Source organism: Conger conger, chromosome 1 (genome assembly GCF_963514075.1).
Source record: "Conger conger chromosome 1, fConCon1.1, whole genome shotgun sequence".
NCBI classification, from domain to species: Eukaryota; Metazoa; Chordata; class Actinopteri; order Anguilliformes; family Congridae; genus Conger; species Conger conger.
Genome location: NC_083760.1, coordinates 31464224 through 31482461, shown reverse-complemented (window position 1 = coordinate 31482461; position 18238 = coordinate 31464224). Strand labels below are relative to the sequence as shown.

At 37.6% G+C, this 18238-nt stretch overlaps 1 protein-coding gene across 1 annotated transcript in view; it reads left to right on the top strand.

Annotated features, from left to right (window-relative positions):
* The window catches only part of zgc:174356 (uncharacterized protein LOC100137120 homolog), a 50510-nt gene extending 43009 nt beyond the window's left edge, over positions 1–7501 (top strand). Inside the window, exon 7 of the mRNA XM_061239781.1 lies at positions 7266–7501. Coding sequence (XP_061095765.1) covers positions 7266–7317 — 52 coding nt within the window. The 3' untranslated portion in view covers positions 7318–7501. The remainder of the gene's footprint in view (positions 1–7265) is intronic.
* Positions 7502–18238: the final 10737 nt, after the last annotated feature.

The following is an 18238-nucleotide window of genomic DNA, read 5'->3' as shown; positions in this document are numbered from 1 at the left end:
GAGTGAGGAAAGGGAAAAATATAATAGCAGCAGTGATACAGAGCATTTTAACAAAGCGAGGCTGATATAAGGGGAGGACGTGATGATTAAATATGGACGTTTTTCGCATTCTCTGTTAAATATAAATAGGCTCTGTGCTCTGGCTGCCAAGAAGGACTCAAGCTCCAACTGTTTCACTGAAAGGTCACAAATGAAAAAGAAATTGGTTTTGCGGAGCCATGTTTATTATAATTAAACATTCAAAATTGGTTTCTGTATTTTTCTGAATGCAGAAATTTCCTTCAGAAAAACCAGGGTTCCATTTGCAAACTGAAAGTGCTTTAAAATTATACAATTTAATATTAAAATGATTTCATCTATAAACAAAAACATTTTACAGTGATGGTGAAATTTTTAATTTAACCAAACAAAATGTGATTTTAATAAAGGATAAGCATAAATTACAAAACCATATGTCCTTCTCTTGCAAACTGCATGCTGGGCATCAAAATCCATTGTGGATTTTACAAAATCCATTCAACATAAACCTCTAAATACTAGGCCTAATTGGATTCTGGAAGTTTGATGTTACAAATGCAAATTATTTGCACATTTACATGTAATATGGCTATGATTCTGCTTGTTTTAAAGTGAACAACAGCTGTAGGGGATTTACTGTGTTTTGGGACATAGCCCAGGTGCAGTTCCACACGGTTGAACTCTAATTAAGACTGAAAATTACTCAGTTGGTGTGCTTTGCAACATAAATATTCTTTAAACAAGTCAACCATTTGTAAGGTTGTAATGTTGGCACCAGATATGAATCATTTTTCTTTAATTAATTTGTATCTAAGTTTGTATACAGTTTTTGTCCATACATGCATAGGCTACATATACAGTGCAGTCCATAATTATTTGTCTTGACTCTGTACTGTAGCACATTGGATTTGAAATTACATAATGAATAATGAAGTGTAGTGTGTCTGGGGTAGTTACATCCATATTGGATGATCTATGTAGGAATTACAGCTTTTTATACATTGTCCCCCATTTAAGGGCACCATAACATTTGGGACAAATGGCTTCAAATATAGTCCTCTCCAAAGGTATTGGAATAGCAAGGCCAATTGCTTTGTTTTTGCAATACACTGAATAAATGTGTGGTTGTGATAAAAAGATGAAAATGAGACAGTTCAGAATTTCAGCTTTTATTTCCTGGTATTTACACCTAGATGTTTTAAACTACTTAGAACATAGCACCTTTTTTAGGTCCATCCAATTTTTAGGTGAGCAAAAGTATTGGAACAGAGAGTATTTAAGTAAATAACACTTAATATTTGGTACGATATCCCTTGCTTGCAATAACTGCATCAAGCCTGCGATCCATTGACATCACCAAATTGTTGCTTTCTTCTTTTGTGATGCTTTTCCAGGCTTTTACTGTTTTAGGGGCTTTTCCTTCATTCTCCTCTTCAGGAGGTGAAATGCATGCTCAATTGGGTTAAGGTCTGGTGATTCACTTGGCCACTTTTTCTCCCTGATGAAGTCCCTTGTTGTGTCAGCAGTGTTTTGGGTCATTGTCTTGCTTCATGATGAAGTTCCTCCAAATTATTTTGGCAGACAGAATGTTTTTGTAGGCTTCTGAATTCATCCTCCTCCAACCATCATGGGTTACATCATCAATAAAGATTACCTAGCCCACTCCAGAAGCAGTCATGCAAGCCATGAAACTTCCTCCACCGTGCTTCACAGATGAGCTTGTATGTTTTGGATCATCTTCTTTCTCCACACTTTTGCCTTTGGTATAGTTAATTGATTAATTCTGGTCTCATCAGTCCATAAAACTTTGTTCCAGAACTTTTGTGGCTCATCTCTGTACTTCCTTCTAATCTGGCCTTCCAATTCATACTCCTGATGAGTGGTTTGCATCTTGTGGTATAGCCTCTATATTGCTGCTCTATAAGTCTTCTTTGAACGGTTGATTGAGATACCTTCACTCCTGACCTGTGGAGAGTGTTTTTGATGTTGCTGACTGATGTTTTAGGGGGTTTCTTCACAGCTCACATAATGTTTCTGTCATCAACTGCTGTTGTTTTCCTTGGTTGACTTGTTTGATGTCTGCTGCTCAGTACGCCAGCAGTTTCTTTTTCAGGACATTCCAAGTTGTTGTACAAGCTATCCCCAATGCTTGTGCAGTGGATTTCCCCTCTTTTCTGAGCGTCAAAATAGCTTGCTTTTCTCCAAAAAACAGCTCTCTGGCCTTCAAACAGCTCTCTGGTCTTTTCTAACACAAATGCAGTCTTCACAGGCAAAACCCAAGGCTAAAATCAAGAGCAGACATTCAGAACTAATTTATTGTTTAACCAATCGATCTAACAGGATACATCTGGGAAACAAGAAACACCTGTCAGTCACAGTCATGTTCCAACACTTTTTCTCACCTAAGAATTGGGTGGTCTGATACAAAAAGTGGTGTGTTTTAAGTTGTAACAAATCTAAATAAAAATGCCAGGAAATAAAAGCTGAGATTCGGATGTGTCATCTCATGTACATCTTTTGACCTCAAACTCACTTGTCTTCAGTGTATAGCAAAATCAAACAAATTGACCTTGCTTTTCCAATACTTTTGGAGGGGACTGTATGTTTTTCATTGGTCGGATGTGTTCAGTCATTTCCTTAGTGAAGGTAAAATAGAGCTTTCATTATCTAGTCTTGATTCTAGGCTTTTAATTACCTTTGGAGTATGTTATTGGGGTTTGTTAATGAGGACCAGAGTAGTGCCAATGAAAGCCAAGGAAGCCATTATGAGACATAAGAAAATAAGATTAAAAAGTCAGGCCAAACAATAGTCTTAACAAAATAATCTGATGATCATTAAGAATGAGTTTGGATAAGCAGGTATAAGAGGTTGCTGGCCTTGTGGGTTGGAGGAGAGTGTCGCAAGGAGAGGCCAAAGGATTGGCAGATGGAAGGCAGCAGACTGGGAGGCTTCCAGGTGGATCTTGAAGATGTTGTTAATATGGTAGGCAATTGAGACAGAGTGGTATTCAAAAGTGGTTATAGACCAGTCAGGGAGGAGGGGAATAGAATTTCCAGGAGGGGGAGATAAACAAACCAGAACTACCACCACAGCCAGGTAGCTAGCGGATGTGAGAGAAAGAAAAAGAGGGAAAGAGGGCTGCAGGAGTGGTGGTGATGTCAGGTGTGATCCAGGTCTCTGAGTGCAAGGAACACCCCCATTTCCGTGTTTCACAGATGAGAGGGGGTGCTTTCGATCTTGGCCAGTTCCTTTTGGCCTCCATTGTTCGTTCTTGCTATGACTCTGATATAAGTCAATTTTGGTCAATCAATTCAATCCAAGGACAATCCAAGTCAATGTGGGACAATGCAGATAAGCCCACACACTCCTGCCATGCCTGTATTGCCAGCTTTTGTTTGCCTCCTCAGTCGACCAAATTTTGCAGACTAGATTTTATGAGCAGCTGGAGCAGACAGCCATCCAACTGTCCAGAGCAGTGTACTGCTGTGCAATGAGATGTGAGCTACAGCTTCTCCTCCTTAGATGGCATTACAGGGAAATAATACTTCAGTGAAGGTGTTTTAAAGATAGTTATATAACTGGAAATATCATGTTTTGCTGCCAGAAAAAGAAAAAATGCCCACTGGAAGTCTGCAAAATTATGAATAAAGACATGTGATGTTGTGCGTGAACATTCTATCTGTTGATTTGTCAATTAAGTTGATGAGGTTTCAGTCGCTTGCTGGCCCTCTGAACAAAACTTGCTATGTGCTCTGCAAGGAACATACATAGGTATATGCGATGCATTCTTTGTTTCCTTATGAAAACTAGTTCTGCGCGTTTCTCCAAATTAGAGATTACCAGCGGGTTACCGAAAGATATTAGCCAGCTACTAATACAGATTAAACAATGGCAACTAACAAGAAATCAACCAAGCAATCTCTTAAAATAATTATCATTTTATTCATTTAACTATACCTGATATTGAGAATTCAATTTTAACTAGTTAAGATTGGAATTTTTCATACTGGTAATTGAATTTGAACTAGTTAAAATTTTAAAAGTTAAAATGAGTATACTAGTAGGAATTGAAATCAAGAATACTAAAATGTAAATTCAAGAAATTTTACCTTTAATTATAACTAGTTAAATGTAATTATTTATATAAAAAACTGCTGATATCACAAATAAAAATTATAACTACTTAAAATGGGGATTAGGCTATTGACCACTCATGGGTATCAGTGTCTCTTGATTCATATTTTCACCAAAATGCATTAAAAAAATTCAGTATCTAGTTTCTTAAATGATGGTGCAGCAGAAACAGTTTACCCTACAGTTCCCACCTGACAACTGCATGATAAAAAATGTACTACCTCAAGGATTAATAAATTATTGAATGAATCAATGTGTGTGTACATTTTTGCAGCAATCCTCATTTTATAGCCTAATACTGCAAGCTATATCATATAAATTAAATTGTATTATTCCATGGTCTGGGTGAATACTCGATTCTGATTGGATGCTAGGTGATGAATCCATTTGTATAATCCTTCAATGTTTGGCAAGTAGTCCAGGTCTAATTACTGTCCTAAATTCATACACTGCCTGCAGTCTGCTGCAAGGAGAGACCCAAAGGCAGCAGTGTGATAGGATTTTTTGATTTTACCAATAAAGCTATTTGCATTTAAAAATAGTTTGCTCATGTTACTTGCTCATGATATGTGACATCCTGAATTGGTTGTTTGTAAACAGACAACACTCTTGGCTTGCTATTACCAGCACGAAATGTGCACGCTGGCTATGTTGGCTAAAATGGGTGATATGTTAACTGTGATATTGAGGATAAGAAGTTCATTCATTCATTCATTATCCTACCCGCCCCTTCCCTAGGTAAATGACAGTAAGCACGACAAAGACTTGATCAATATAATGACACAAAAACATCCGGGTATCCACAAAACATACTGTTGCTTGTTGCAGGCATTAAGACTATACTTCTTTTCATGTATCTGAGCCAAAAAACATGATTGATCTCAGTCCTTAGATCATATTTTTACTGCAATTATTTGAGACTGAAAAACAACAAATTAAATGTACCTCTTGTTTTTATTCATTAATAAAATTCAGAAAGGTTTATTTAAATGTAACAAATTAGATTGGTGCTTAGATAAACTCATTCAGTTAATGAAATTAACAACATTAAATGAACCAAATGGTGAAGTTAATGAAATTAACTAAATGTTGTTAATGGTATTCTAAATGGTATTCAAATGTAGAGGAGATTGCAAAAAGGTTTTAATGCAGATAGATTTTTTGGTTTATTGTGACATGCCATTGCCCCTGCCCCCACCCACACCCGTGGGTGTATCTGATAGATTAACAGACGCACAGATGCACAAAATAATGGAATATAAATGTGTAACACTGTTGCATGAATGAACACAACATAGTCATAATAATATACAGTGTAAACTACAAAATAATACAGTGTATAAAGTAGTGTGCTTTATTAATGATTCAATGGAATCAACCAAATTCTAACATTTTTCTAATAAAAATATTTCCCCAAAAAATAGGTTCCATGATTATTGGCACCCCTAGTTAAATACTTTGTGCAAACAACCCTGGTAAAGATGACTGCCATGAGTCTCTCCCATTTTTGACAGTGGGTATATGAGGTGCTTCTCCTTGTATGCATTCCATTTTGCCGCCAAACATGCCGATGGTGTGTATGGCCAAAATGTTATATTTCTGTCTCATCTGGCCATAGCACTCTGTTTCAGTCATAATTCCAATGAGGTTTGTCAAACTCAAGATGCTTGGTTTAATTTATTGTGCTCAGTAAGGGCTCTCTTTGTACCACCCATCCAAAGAGTTTGCTGGTATGGAGGTACCATTTTATGTTTTTATGCTTCTATGGGGATATATACCCATTACCCATTACTTGTGATGTTCAATTAACATCGGTGTCTTGTGAATTGACAGTTCTTTTGGATTTTGCATGATTGTTTCCTCATTTATTATACTCTTGTGAAACAGGAAGTGATAGAATGACACAATATAGTTCCTTTAGACAAATATTAACTAAATTAAAGTAAAATTGCATTCATTTTGCAACTTCCCCTTGCCAGACCATATTAACCTTACCACATCCATTCAGTAATGCACGGACACCTTTTCCTGACCCTGAAGCTCCTAGACAGTGAGTGCCTCCATAACTGCCTGCAAGTACTTTTCCAACAGCCACCTAAACACATTGCCGTCCATCTCCTTTATACACACCCAAGGGCTTTGCGTCAAATAAAAGACACTCCAAAACATCTAAGGGAGTTTAATAAATCATTTTTATTCTGTCATTCCCTGACCGAATATAGCTATGAGTCAAAAATTACAACTAATCTTTAAGACTTGCTATATTACAATTGGTTTTAAATATAACTGTTTGTCACCCTGCCAATGCCCAGTCCTTCCTTTGTATTCTTTTTGAACATCTCCTGATGAATTTGAATGGATTACTTCTGATGGCTTGAATTAATCACTAAATAGAGAGAAACGCGAGCATTTTAACTGCAAATTTCAGTTTCTTTGTCTGCATGGTGGACCCAATGCTGGAATTAGACCAGTTTTTCCATCGTTGGCCTGAACCTTGCACTTGTCTCTCTTCATTGCGCTAGTCACACAATAGTGAATTTCATGGTAATGGCAGAATGGACTACAGCAATTTATCATTCACAAAAAAAACTGGTAATTCATTTTGGATTGCAAACAAACAATCTCTGGGGTGGCCTGCTACTCTATTGAGGATGTAGAAGGTGACTGTTGGAGAAATGGGTAAACAAAGGCATTGAGTCAGTATTAGGCTATACATCATTTGGCCACTAGCTTTATGAGATTGTTCCATGCCTGTACGTATTCACACATGCACACGGGCACGCACACACACACGCAAATGATTATCAAACATTGAAGTCAGTAGATATAGTTGGAGCAATGAGTGTCGGGGGCCTGATTGATTCATCCATAGCATGCGCTGGATATAGCATAATTGCTTATAATATGAACACCAGGTATAGTACATCTCTGCGCTGGGACAGGTTTACGTTTTCCTTAAGGTGCAATGCTTCATCGGATGGCAATGATAGATGAACTATTTTAAAAAACTGGAGAGAAGCACTATTGGTCTGAAGACTTTATCCAGGTGGTTTGAGTTTTAAGGCCTGTGAAATGTTTTATCTTCATTACCCACTGTGTTTCCCTTGAACAGGTGGATCAGTGAAATGCCCACCACCCAGCCTCTCCAGAGCGACCAAGACTGAACGGCTCCAGTGGCTGAGGATACAGCCGGGAGAGGGAAGCTGTATGAACTTCATTATGAGCCATGCTACATCCACCTGTTAATAATGTCTGTTACCGATCAAAAGCGTTCTCAACTGTAGAATCCACAATAACCACAATAAGTTATGAAATGTTTTAAATATTAAAAATTAATGTTTAAAGGAATTTATACAAATTGTATTTTTCACTGCGTTTGCACTCCCAATTGTACTTGTAAAAATGGATGCACAACTCAAGTCCCCCTCCCATTTCGCATACATTCTTGGAAATTTATTTCTTGGGCTCAGTAGAAGTTTAATTATTATATTATTTAATTATTTAATTATTATAACACACTGCAAACGTACATATTTAATGGGGGGAGGGGGGGGGGGGGTTGCATTGCTGTAAATGATCATGTTTGCTCAGTCTATCTACCCTGTGTAAATTAAATTATATTAAAATGACACACAATGTAGCTGCATTACAGTATCAATACCATTTCACACCACTGAGAATGTATCTTTAAAGTTGATTTCAACTGAGAATGTGACAATATTGTACAGTAAGTGAAATTTTCAGATCATGCATTAAAGGTTTGTTTTTGCAAAAAGTCAGCTGTGATGAAAGCAGTCAGTTTAATCATTTAACACCCTTTAAACAGTAAGTGTATAATTGCTTTCATGACATAATCACTATCAGAAATGAAAAAGGTTTCATTTAAATGGCTTCTAGGCATCCTGAAATCATTAACAAGAATAATACACAAATGGCATACTGATAAATTATCAGTATGCTGATAAGTGTAGATAGAAACAGAAAATAAACAATTTAAAATGTAAATTAATTATTTGTAAGGAGGAGGAAGAGGCATAATCTGAAAGAGACCTGAGGCTTTTCCACCTAGTTAGTTTGACTTAATCAAAGAGAAGTGTGGCTTGGTTCATGTGTAGTATGTGAAACCTCTAACTGTCACATCTTCATAGAAAGAGGACAATTAAAAGAATTGGACCCTGAGGGTGATCTTGGTGATTAGAGAACATGGGTCTTATGAATCCTACATAACTCTGTTTATTAGCTCATATTTTTAAACTATATTTTTAAGTGTGAATGTATTAATTTAACTCATTGTATTTTTAACTATATTATATATAAGTTATCTTCGGATCTGTTCGTACTCGTCTTATTTGATGTTTGTTCTGCCGTAACTTGGAGACATTGGGTGGGTTTCTCTCTCAATGCATCTCTGAGATTTAGAATGCATTGATTAATTTTGGCAAAGTGTTCCAGTTGTTCAATGTGTTGAAAAATTTTTTTATTGAAAAGTGTCTTGAAAACGATCTCCTGCATTTCCAAAAATATCGATTCTACCGAATGGGAAGAGTTTACTAGCTATGTCTTACTATGGGAGAGACTCATTTACTCTCGGTCAGCTCACAAGTTACTTAAATGACTGTTACTGCTATTATTATGCAGGGCATACAGAAGAACAACATATGAGCAAATGTGTGGACCTACCTACAAAATCTAAAGATTGTCACAAGCATTATGTGGAGTGGATGGTGACTGACCACTCAACTAACAGATCCTCGAGCCTCACCCCCCATGGAGGCCATTCAAAATGGAAAACGAGTGTTCGGGTGGATTGAGATGCCTAGGTGCGTGTGGGTAATGTATAGTGTCAGATAACGCTAAAGGTATAACTTACTTATGCAGAACCAAAGTATTCTTTTCATGGTTCATTTCCATTTAAAGTTTTCATTTTTCAAAATACGTTGGGTCTATAGAATGCGCAGTAGAATAGCTGGGAACACACTCCACTGATCTGAAGTGATCTGAACATTTCTACACATCACCCCCAAGATTTAAATTAAACAGATCATCTCATGGAAAGTTTATTTATTTTTAATATCAGGAGGATATTAGAGACTCCATTTAGTTTATATATCAGGTTTCCTGGTGCATGAAATTGCTTTTTCCCTGCATTTCCCATAACAATAAAATAACCTAAAGTACACTTGGGAAATGAATAGGCCCTAAAAACAGGTCAACAGAGTAAATATAACTGGTGTTTGCCATGTATGATTGACAGTGATGAGTGGTCAATGAGACCAGTATGTATATTAGCCTGTGTATCACACTGTTCCTTTTTCTTACTTTCTTCCATGTAAATGAGAAATATGCACATTATGGTCACTGAAGCGACTTGACAGGGAACGTGAATAGCATGTGTAGAATTCTGACTTGGTGCAAGTGAACCTTTGGCATGATGAGTTTATATACACATGGTATGTGTATATAAACTCATGTTTCATGTTTCATGGTTTGCTTCACTACCTGCTGTCTCTGCCCTACAGTCCATATATTGCACTTATTTAGGTAATTGTGAAGTACTTACAGTGCCATGAAAAAATATTTGCCCCCTTCCTGATTTCCTCAATTATGTCATATTTGTCTATTTTTTATATGATTTATTTAAGATCTTTTTATTTATTTATTTAAGACAAAATGTAATACTAGAGAAAGGGAACCTGATTTAATTTATATAATGAAGTAAGTTATCAAAGACTCATATCACCCCTGTGACAAAGTAATTAACCCCTTAGATGTAATAAATGATTGCACCACCTATTGCAGCAATAATTGCAACCAAACGCTTCCTGTTATTTTAGCCTACTCTTTGCAGAACTGCTTTAATTCAGACAAATGGGTAGGTTGCTGCTGTGTTTTCAGGTCCTGCCACAGCATCTCCATTGGGTTCAAGTCAGGACTTTGACTTGGTCATTCCAAAACCTTCAATTTTGTTTCTTTTCAGCCATTCAGATGTGGACTTGCTTTTGTATTTTGGATCATTGTCCTGCCCAATTACACTTCAGTGTCAGCTCACCGGCAGATGACTTGAACATTCTCTTTTGAGAATTTTCTCATACATAGCAGAATTCAAGGTTTCTTCAATAATTCACAAAAAGCCATCCTGGTCCTGAGGCAGCAAAGCATCCCCACATCAGCACACCACCACCACTATGTTTGACTGTTTGTCTGATGTTATTACTGTGAAATGCTGTATTTGCTTTAGGCAAGATATAATGGGAACTGTATCATCCAATAAATTCCACTTTTAACTAATCTGTCCATAGAACATTATCCCAAAAGGTTTGGGGATCATCCAGGAGTTATTTAACAAAATGAGATGAGCTAGGTTAGCAGTGTGTTTTCCACCTTGCTACTCTCCCATGAATCAAATTTTTGTCTGGTCTCTTTTTTTATCATGAACACTGACCTTAGCTGAGGCTAAAGAGGCTTTGCAAGTTCTTCTGGGATCGTTTGTGACTTTTTGAATGAGTTGTCCCTCTGTCCTTGGAGAAACTATGGCGGCTGGCCATTCCTGGGAAGATTCACCATTGTTCAGAAGGTTCCCCATTTGGAAATAATGGCTCTCACTGTGGTTTAGTGAAGTCCCAGAGCCTTAGAAATGGTTTTGGAGTAGTTTTGGTCAAAATCTTTACTTGGGCCCAGTTGAGACGCTGTGGCAGGCCTTATTATTAAAATGTTTTTCTTCAGTAGGAACAGCTTTTACAAGTGGTCCCAACCTGTTTTCTGTAAACAAGAACCTTGCAGTGCATGTAAGTACAGCTCCCCTGGCAAACAAAACTCGGATAAAACTTTCAAACTGGGCGTTGTAGATCAAATATGAATCAAGATTTAGCAACTGCATTGATTAATCCTTACATAAAATGTTTTCAGAAATGTATTTTAGTGGACTGTTTAGGAGAATAAACTGAAAAGTTTATTAACCGTCCACCATATTATGTCTTGCCAAAAATGAATGAACCACAGTCTACCCAATCAGATCAGTTGTCCCTTGTTCTTGTTAATCCCAACAGAACCCACCTACAGTACCATATATACTGCATTACAATGGACATCTTCATTTAAGACAGTTAGGTGCGTTTGTTGAATCCGACGTGGCACGCTCGTATGAGCCCTTCGTTCAGAAAAAGAGGGGAAATGCTTTTTCACGATACTGTATGTTGTCGTAAATACCCCTAGCTGTTACATAGATCCATCATTCATGCATATACTCTTGCAGAATATGATGAAGCCAGGGGTGCCCAATCATTTGTCATGGCGGGCTGAGAGTATGCATGTTTACATTCCAGCCTATCACTTCACCAGCTGGTTCACTAATATGACATACCTTCAACCAGAGAGGAAGGAACTAATTTGTGAAATCAGCTGGTGTAGTGATTGGTTGGAATGAAAACCTGCATGCTCTCGGCCCTCCACCCTACACATGACTCGGCACCCCTGGGCCAAGCTGAGCAATACTTCATTTTTATTTATTTATTTAAATTTTTTTTTTGCTCAATTAAGTTCTCAAGTGTGAGTGGTTTGTTTTTTCAGCTTCACGTCTTATTGGATTGGATAATGTCCTTGTGACTCTTTATTGCAATGTGTGCATTTTGATTTTAGTTTTATTTTTCCTATATTCAGAAATGTATGTTTTGTGCAGCAGGTTACGTCTTCCTTATTGTTTCAATATGCTTTCCCGTTAAGGAATTTCCCTTGTGTGCTTCTAGTCTTGATTTGTTATACCTGCAGCCTGTTGAATGCTTGTGAGGATTGAGGGTGCGATCTCATGATGACTGATGTGTGATTGGGTGTTGGAGTTTCAAATGGAGTTTGAAAGTTTAGTGAGGGTTGGCTCTTGTTGTGACTGAAAACCAGAGTGTTGGTTCTGTAGAGAACAGAGCTGAAAGATAGAAGGACAAGACTATTGTACTACAGAGTGGTGTTGGCTAGAGCTAGAGTCACAAAATTAGTGGAAATTCTTTTTTCATCACTGGGTTTCTCACACACTACCCTTGGGTGTGGTGTTCTCCGTTTCCTTAATATGAGGTAGTTCCTGTCCTGGTGTCTAGAGAAGAGTGTACTTGCCATTTTCTTTTGAGAAGAGAACCCACGTCAACTCAACAGCAGCAGAATTGCCCAACCACTGTCACTTTTATGCTATCGCACTCTGGTTGTGATTTCTGTTTTCTTGCCACTAGTCATGAAGCACCAGGTGGCATCACAGAGGGGTTGGTGGACAGATGCTGTGGTGGAAATTCTGCGTTGGTGGACTGGAGTAGTAGAGTAAATGGCACAGGCAGATAGTATTTTCGTAATTGTTCAGACAATAATTAGGCCTAACTCATTAAATTAATGCATAGTCCTTGATGCCCTGAACAAAAGAAGCCACTCACACTGCTGGAAAATTTGAAATGGCAATTCACTGCGTTCCCTTGTGTGAAAGCAGCTAATGACACCATGGCCTACTAGAAAAAAACATGTCCTTGTATCCCAGATAAAGGGCTTGGGTATTATGCTTATGCGATTATTTACTGATTTCACTCCATAAACTGTGGTAGTGATCAAATCTTGACACTGCTGGTGGCAACGGTTGCCAAGACTACAGCAAGGTAATTTGTAATTGCCTGGAGATTCAGCTGTTCGATGAGAAAAAGGCATTTTGAAGGAAGGGTAGGGTAATGTGCACGCCTCTGATTTTGCAGTAGAGCTATTAAGCTATTAGGTAGCTCTCAAGAAGCCTACATGTATTACAGAGATCTATTCACTGGAAAAGTTGTTTAAGCACTACTAGATTAAACCAATCTTCACAGGGACATGATGGGGTTGCAGTAGAAAACAATAATTGAGGTGTGGTAGCCTCATTGGGAGCAGGACTAAAGGGATGTTGGGAACATCAAATGGCAGAGGGACCTTTGCCCCACTGGGAAGAACACAAAAACAAACTTTATGACACAAAGCTCTGGTCTTTTCTCATATAATTTTAATAAAGCCATTTTAATAAAGCCACTTGCACCAAGTATCCTGAGATATTGTCATAATTCAGAGGGAAACTACTGTGTTCCCAGGAAAACAATTTGTTAGACAAACAAGATCTGCACCATGTAGATGTGCTGAATGTAATTATGTAATAATGATGGAGAGTGAACAAAAGGAACACAGTAGGTGATCATCTGTTTTGTGTACAGCATACATTCAGTAACCACTTTATTAGGTAGACTAGTACACCAGCTTGTTAATGCAAATATTTTATCAGCCAATCATGTGGCAGTAACTAAATGCATATAAACATGCAGACATGGTCAAGAGGCAACATCTGTTTTTCAGACCAAATGTCAGAATGGGGAAGAAATGTGATCTAAGGGACTTTGACCATGGAATGATTGTTGGTGCCAGACAGAGTGGTTTGAGTATCTCAGAAACTGCTGATCTCCTGGAATTTTCACACATAACAGTCTCTTGAGTTTGCAGAGAATGGTGCGAAAAACAAAAAACATCCAGTGAGCAGTTCTGTGGGCAAAAATGGCTTGCGAGAGGTCAGATGAGAAGGGTCAAAGCTGACATGAAGGTGACAGTGACACAAATAACCACATATACAGTGGTATGCAGAAGAGAATCTCTGAAAACATGGCAAAACTTTTAGTGGACAGGCTACAGCAGCAATAAGTAAGTCTAATAAATACCTAATAAAGTGCTCACTGAGTGTAAGCCTCAAGGCCTTATTTGGCCGCTGACTGAATGGAAACCACAAAAACCTGCATTTTTCAGGGAGAGTAATGGAAAGTCCTTTGGGGTTGGTGCCAATGTAAGTTTAATGATAAGGCCCGGAGGCATTTGAAAGTGTGGAGTGGTACAATTTGCTAGCGCTGTGGAGCCATCTAACATGGTGACACGGCTGCTTCTGACAGCTGCAAAGTAGCCCCGTTACAGTGATGTCACTGATGCGGCTCTCTCTCAAACCGGGTTTGACGCTGAGTGCTCACTATGCAGAAGAGCCTTCTTCATATAACTGAGGAGGAGGGGAAAATTTCATGGGTGAATTTGCACAGGAGGCAGGATGTTTGCAGGATTGTTTCTGCTACCCACATTTGTGAAAATAAACAAAAATCAGTGAAAGCAAATATTTAATATTTATGTAATATTTATTGGACATTGTGCACTCATTCCCATGTATATTATAGGTGTACAGTGTACATACAGTATTTAGTCAGAGCACTTAATTGACTGAATTTACTCATCAGATACTTCAGTCTATCCATATCGGGTGATGCATGTAGAAGACACATCCATTTTTATACATACCCCCATTTTAGGGGACCAAAGTTAATTGGACATTTGGCTTCCGAGCTGTCTCTCATTAGACAAGTGTATTCAGTCACTTCCTTAGTGCAGGTAGAGTGTATAAAAAAGCTTTTAGTATCTAGTTTTCATTCTAGGCCTTTGATTTCCTTTCCATTGGAGTCTGGTTTTTTCCAACATGAGGACCAATATGAGAATTTGTGCCAAGGACAGTCAAGGAAGCCATCATGAGGCTGTGGAATACAAAGAAAAACAGTCTGAGACATACAGCTTACCAAAAAAAGCTGGGCCGTGCAGCCTTGGGGCTGGTTAGCCAAGGAAGAGCGCAACAGTTCATGATCAAAGAACTCCATAATGAAGAACAAACCCCAAACACCTGTCCATCACATCAGAAACACTCTTTAGGAGGCAGGTGTGGATGTATCAGTGACTACTCTCTCCAGAGGTCTCACTACTCTACCTCATCATGTCTCACAAATAGGTTTACAGAGGATATATTGGAAGATGCAAGCCAGTTGTTGCAGTAGCTGCAGGGACAGGATGGCTAGGTTTTATTTTGCTAAGTTGTACCTAAAAGAACCTGCAGAGTTCTGGAAAATGGTCTTGTGGGCAAATGAGACTAATATTGACTTATGAGAGTGATGGCAAGTGTGGAGGCTAAAAGATCCAAAGTGCCATCTTCATCTGTTAAACATGGTTGTGGGGTACCATGGTTCAGCATGTATGGCTGTCAAAGGTGCTGGCTCATTGATAATGTGACTGTTGATAGTAGCTGTAGAATAAATTTGGGTGTATACAGAAGCATCTTATGTGCTCAAATTCGATTGCAAGGCAATGATCCCAAATATACACCAGTGCTTTCTTTCTTCTAATGATGTTCCAAACAGTTTGTTTCCTTAAGTATATTATTTGGCCTTTGTCTTTGTTTTTTCCATATTTTTCTGCCTTGACATTTATTGGCATAACTGGTGTTATAGTCCTCATGTTGACAAATGTCAATCAAAAGCTTATAATCATAACTGGATACTGAAAGCTTTCTTATACCGGCACGAGGGAAGCAATTGAATACACCAGGCCAGTCAGAAACAGCTTGCTTAATTGCTTAGTTCAAACACAGATCAATCCAAATCTAGATACAAATACACTCAAATTAGAGCTGACAGTCTGCACTCTAAACTCATATTTATTTCATTTCATTTTCATTCAAAATTGCAGTGTGTTGGAGTACAGAGCCTAAACGCCAAAATAAATGTGTCACTGACCAAATACTTATGGGCTGCACTGTATATAAGTGGAGTGGTATCTGTCCATCTGTCCTATATTATATTATTATTGTCTTCTGCTTAGTCTCATCAACTGTACGTCGCTCTGGATAAGAGCGTCTGCCAAATGCCAATACTGTAACATGGAAACAAAAACCCCTAAGAGAAACCAATTAGAAATTTAATGCTGTAATTAACACTCGTGTATGGAAACACACCATTATAAAACCGTTAAAACAAATTCAGTTTTGTTTTTAAAGCAGGCCTTCAACTGGGTGTGCTATTTAGCACTTGGGAGCTTGTGAACAAGATGAATAATCATAGCAACTGCATTTTCCAATGTTTTTCCAATGAGGTTTTCAATATTGTAACGGGTCTACTATATTCCTGGATTCAGTAAGTATTAGCTGAATGTAGTTTGTACAGTTTTCTGGAAAAGTATATATTATCAAATTACATAGGTTACTATATCTTTGCTTGTGCGTCCTTTTTAATGTTTGTATTAAAATTATAAATGTAAAGATGAATTATGGTCAGTGTGCCACTGAAATGAAAGAAAATTCCAATGACATACATAAAAATAACTGAACAGACTATACAAATCATTGATCACACAGATAATGTGCATCCTCAGTATAAACTCCTGACATGCTGGAAAAGGATAGATATTGTTGAAACTGAGTGAATGTAAGAAGAGACGAATATTATATAGATGCAAGCACCAATTTAGGGAGCCAAGCATTCAAAGCCACAAACCCCCAAATCCCAGTGCTTCGGTACTTAATGCTGTTTCCCAATATATGATGAGAATAGGCCATTTAGCCCATTTAAGCTCTTAATTTACAGGAGCTACAGTGAAGGGCAGGGTAAAATAAAGTAGTTAATTTAAGTTTAAATATTTTCAAAAATTATTTTTCAAAAAGAATTTAATACAATTTCATAAGCAATTGAAACTATGGCTGTCATGATATACGTTTTCACAATACAACCACTGTGGCCAAAAATATCATGATAACGATATTATCAAAATATCTACAACAATCTATAGCAACGACTTATTCCATAAAATAGTGCTATTATTCAAAAGGCAGCTTTAACTTTATTTGGTGAATATATTTTTATTGAACTTTTTAATGAACCAAACACAAAATGACACTCACACAAAGTGACAATTTCATAGAGACAAAATGAAAATGACAGGAATCCCAAAAATGTATCGAAACATTTGCAAGCATACGCATCACAAACATTCCATGACATATTGATTGTTTTTTTTTTGTATTATGAATTAGATTTAGAAAAAGAAAAGATTTTTTGCCATTTTCTCCCAATTTGGTAGCCAATTGTACCTTATCTATTCCAGTTGCACATGTTAGCTGAGGATACACCGCTACGGGTCCCCCAGTGGCCCAGGGGGTCTAGCGATCCAATAATTGGCGAGCCAATTATGCCGCTCCCTCGTGTGCCACCATGGCACCCCCATGACATATTAATTTCATTAAATCAATTAAGTCTACCCCTTTACACCAATCATTCAAAGTTGCCATTGAGGCCCTGTGTAGTCTGGCAGGACATCTTTCAAGGATAAGAATATCAAGATAATAGCAGAGCCACACAGAATTCTCATGAAGTTTGGTTTTAAACCAACCTGTAAGAAAGGTTTTCTTTGCCGCTGTCAAACCTCCCATAAAGAGACATCTCTGCTAAGTTTCAATAAATTTGTAAATCATCACCAAGAAGGAGCAACATTAAGGAATGTAAATATTTAAAAGATCAGCTAAAACCTCTGCTATTTCTTCCAAAAGTCAGCTATAATGGGGCATTCCCAAAACATATGCACAAAGTTACCTAGTTTCCCGTCTCAAATGTTTGTTTTTCTTTTTAAAAAACAACTTATTACAATTACATTTTTACAGTAGTCAACCAATGAAATATGTAATATTATACAATGTCAATTGTCTAGTGAGTGAGTGTGTCCACTATGTGTGTGAGGTGTCCACTGTGTTACCAAATACGACTGAAGAGACAAAAAAAAACATTTTGTGTAACCGGTGTGTGTGGGAGTAACAATAGTACTCAGGCATGACTGTTTCAGTACGTAGAGTACATCTCCTTTACAAGAAAATAAAATATTGCTAATTTTAATAATGTATAAATCTTAATAGTGTATTCAACACCCACACATCACTAGCTATTCTGGGGAAGTTAGGACTCCTCCCTTTAGTCTGTAAATTTATGGATCATTCTTAGTATGCATCACAAATCATGTGGCCTTGACTCACCTGCTATGCTGGAGGACAACCTGTCCATAGAAATGTATGCGTTTTTCCCGGCAAAAAATCTTGTTTTTAAATATTAAGTCAGCTATAGTGCATAGAAATACAGCGATAAAACAGATTCATTATGCTTAAATCCTTAAATCCTTAAATCCTCAAATCCTTGTTTTGTTTGCCAGAAAATATTACCCGCCATCAGGGAGAAGAAACGCAAAGGTTGTCAACAGAAGGAAGAG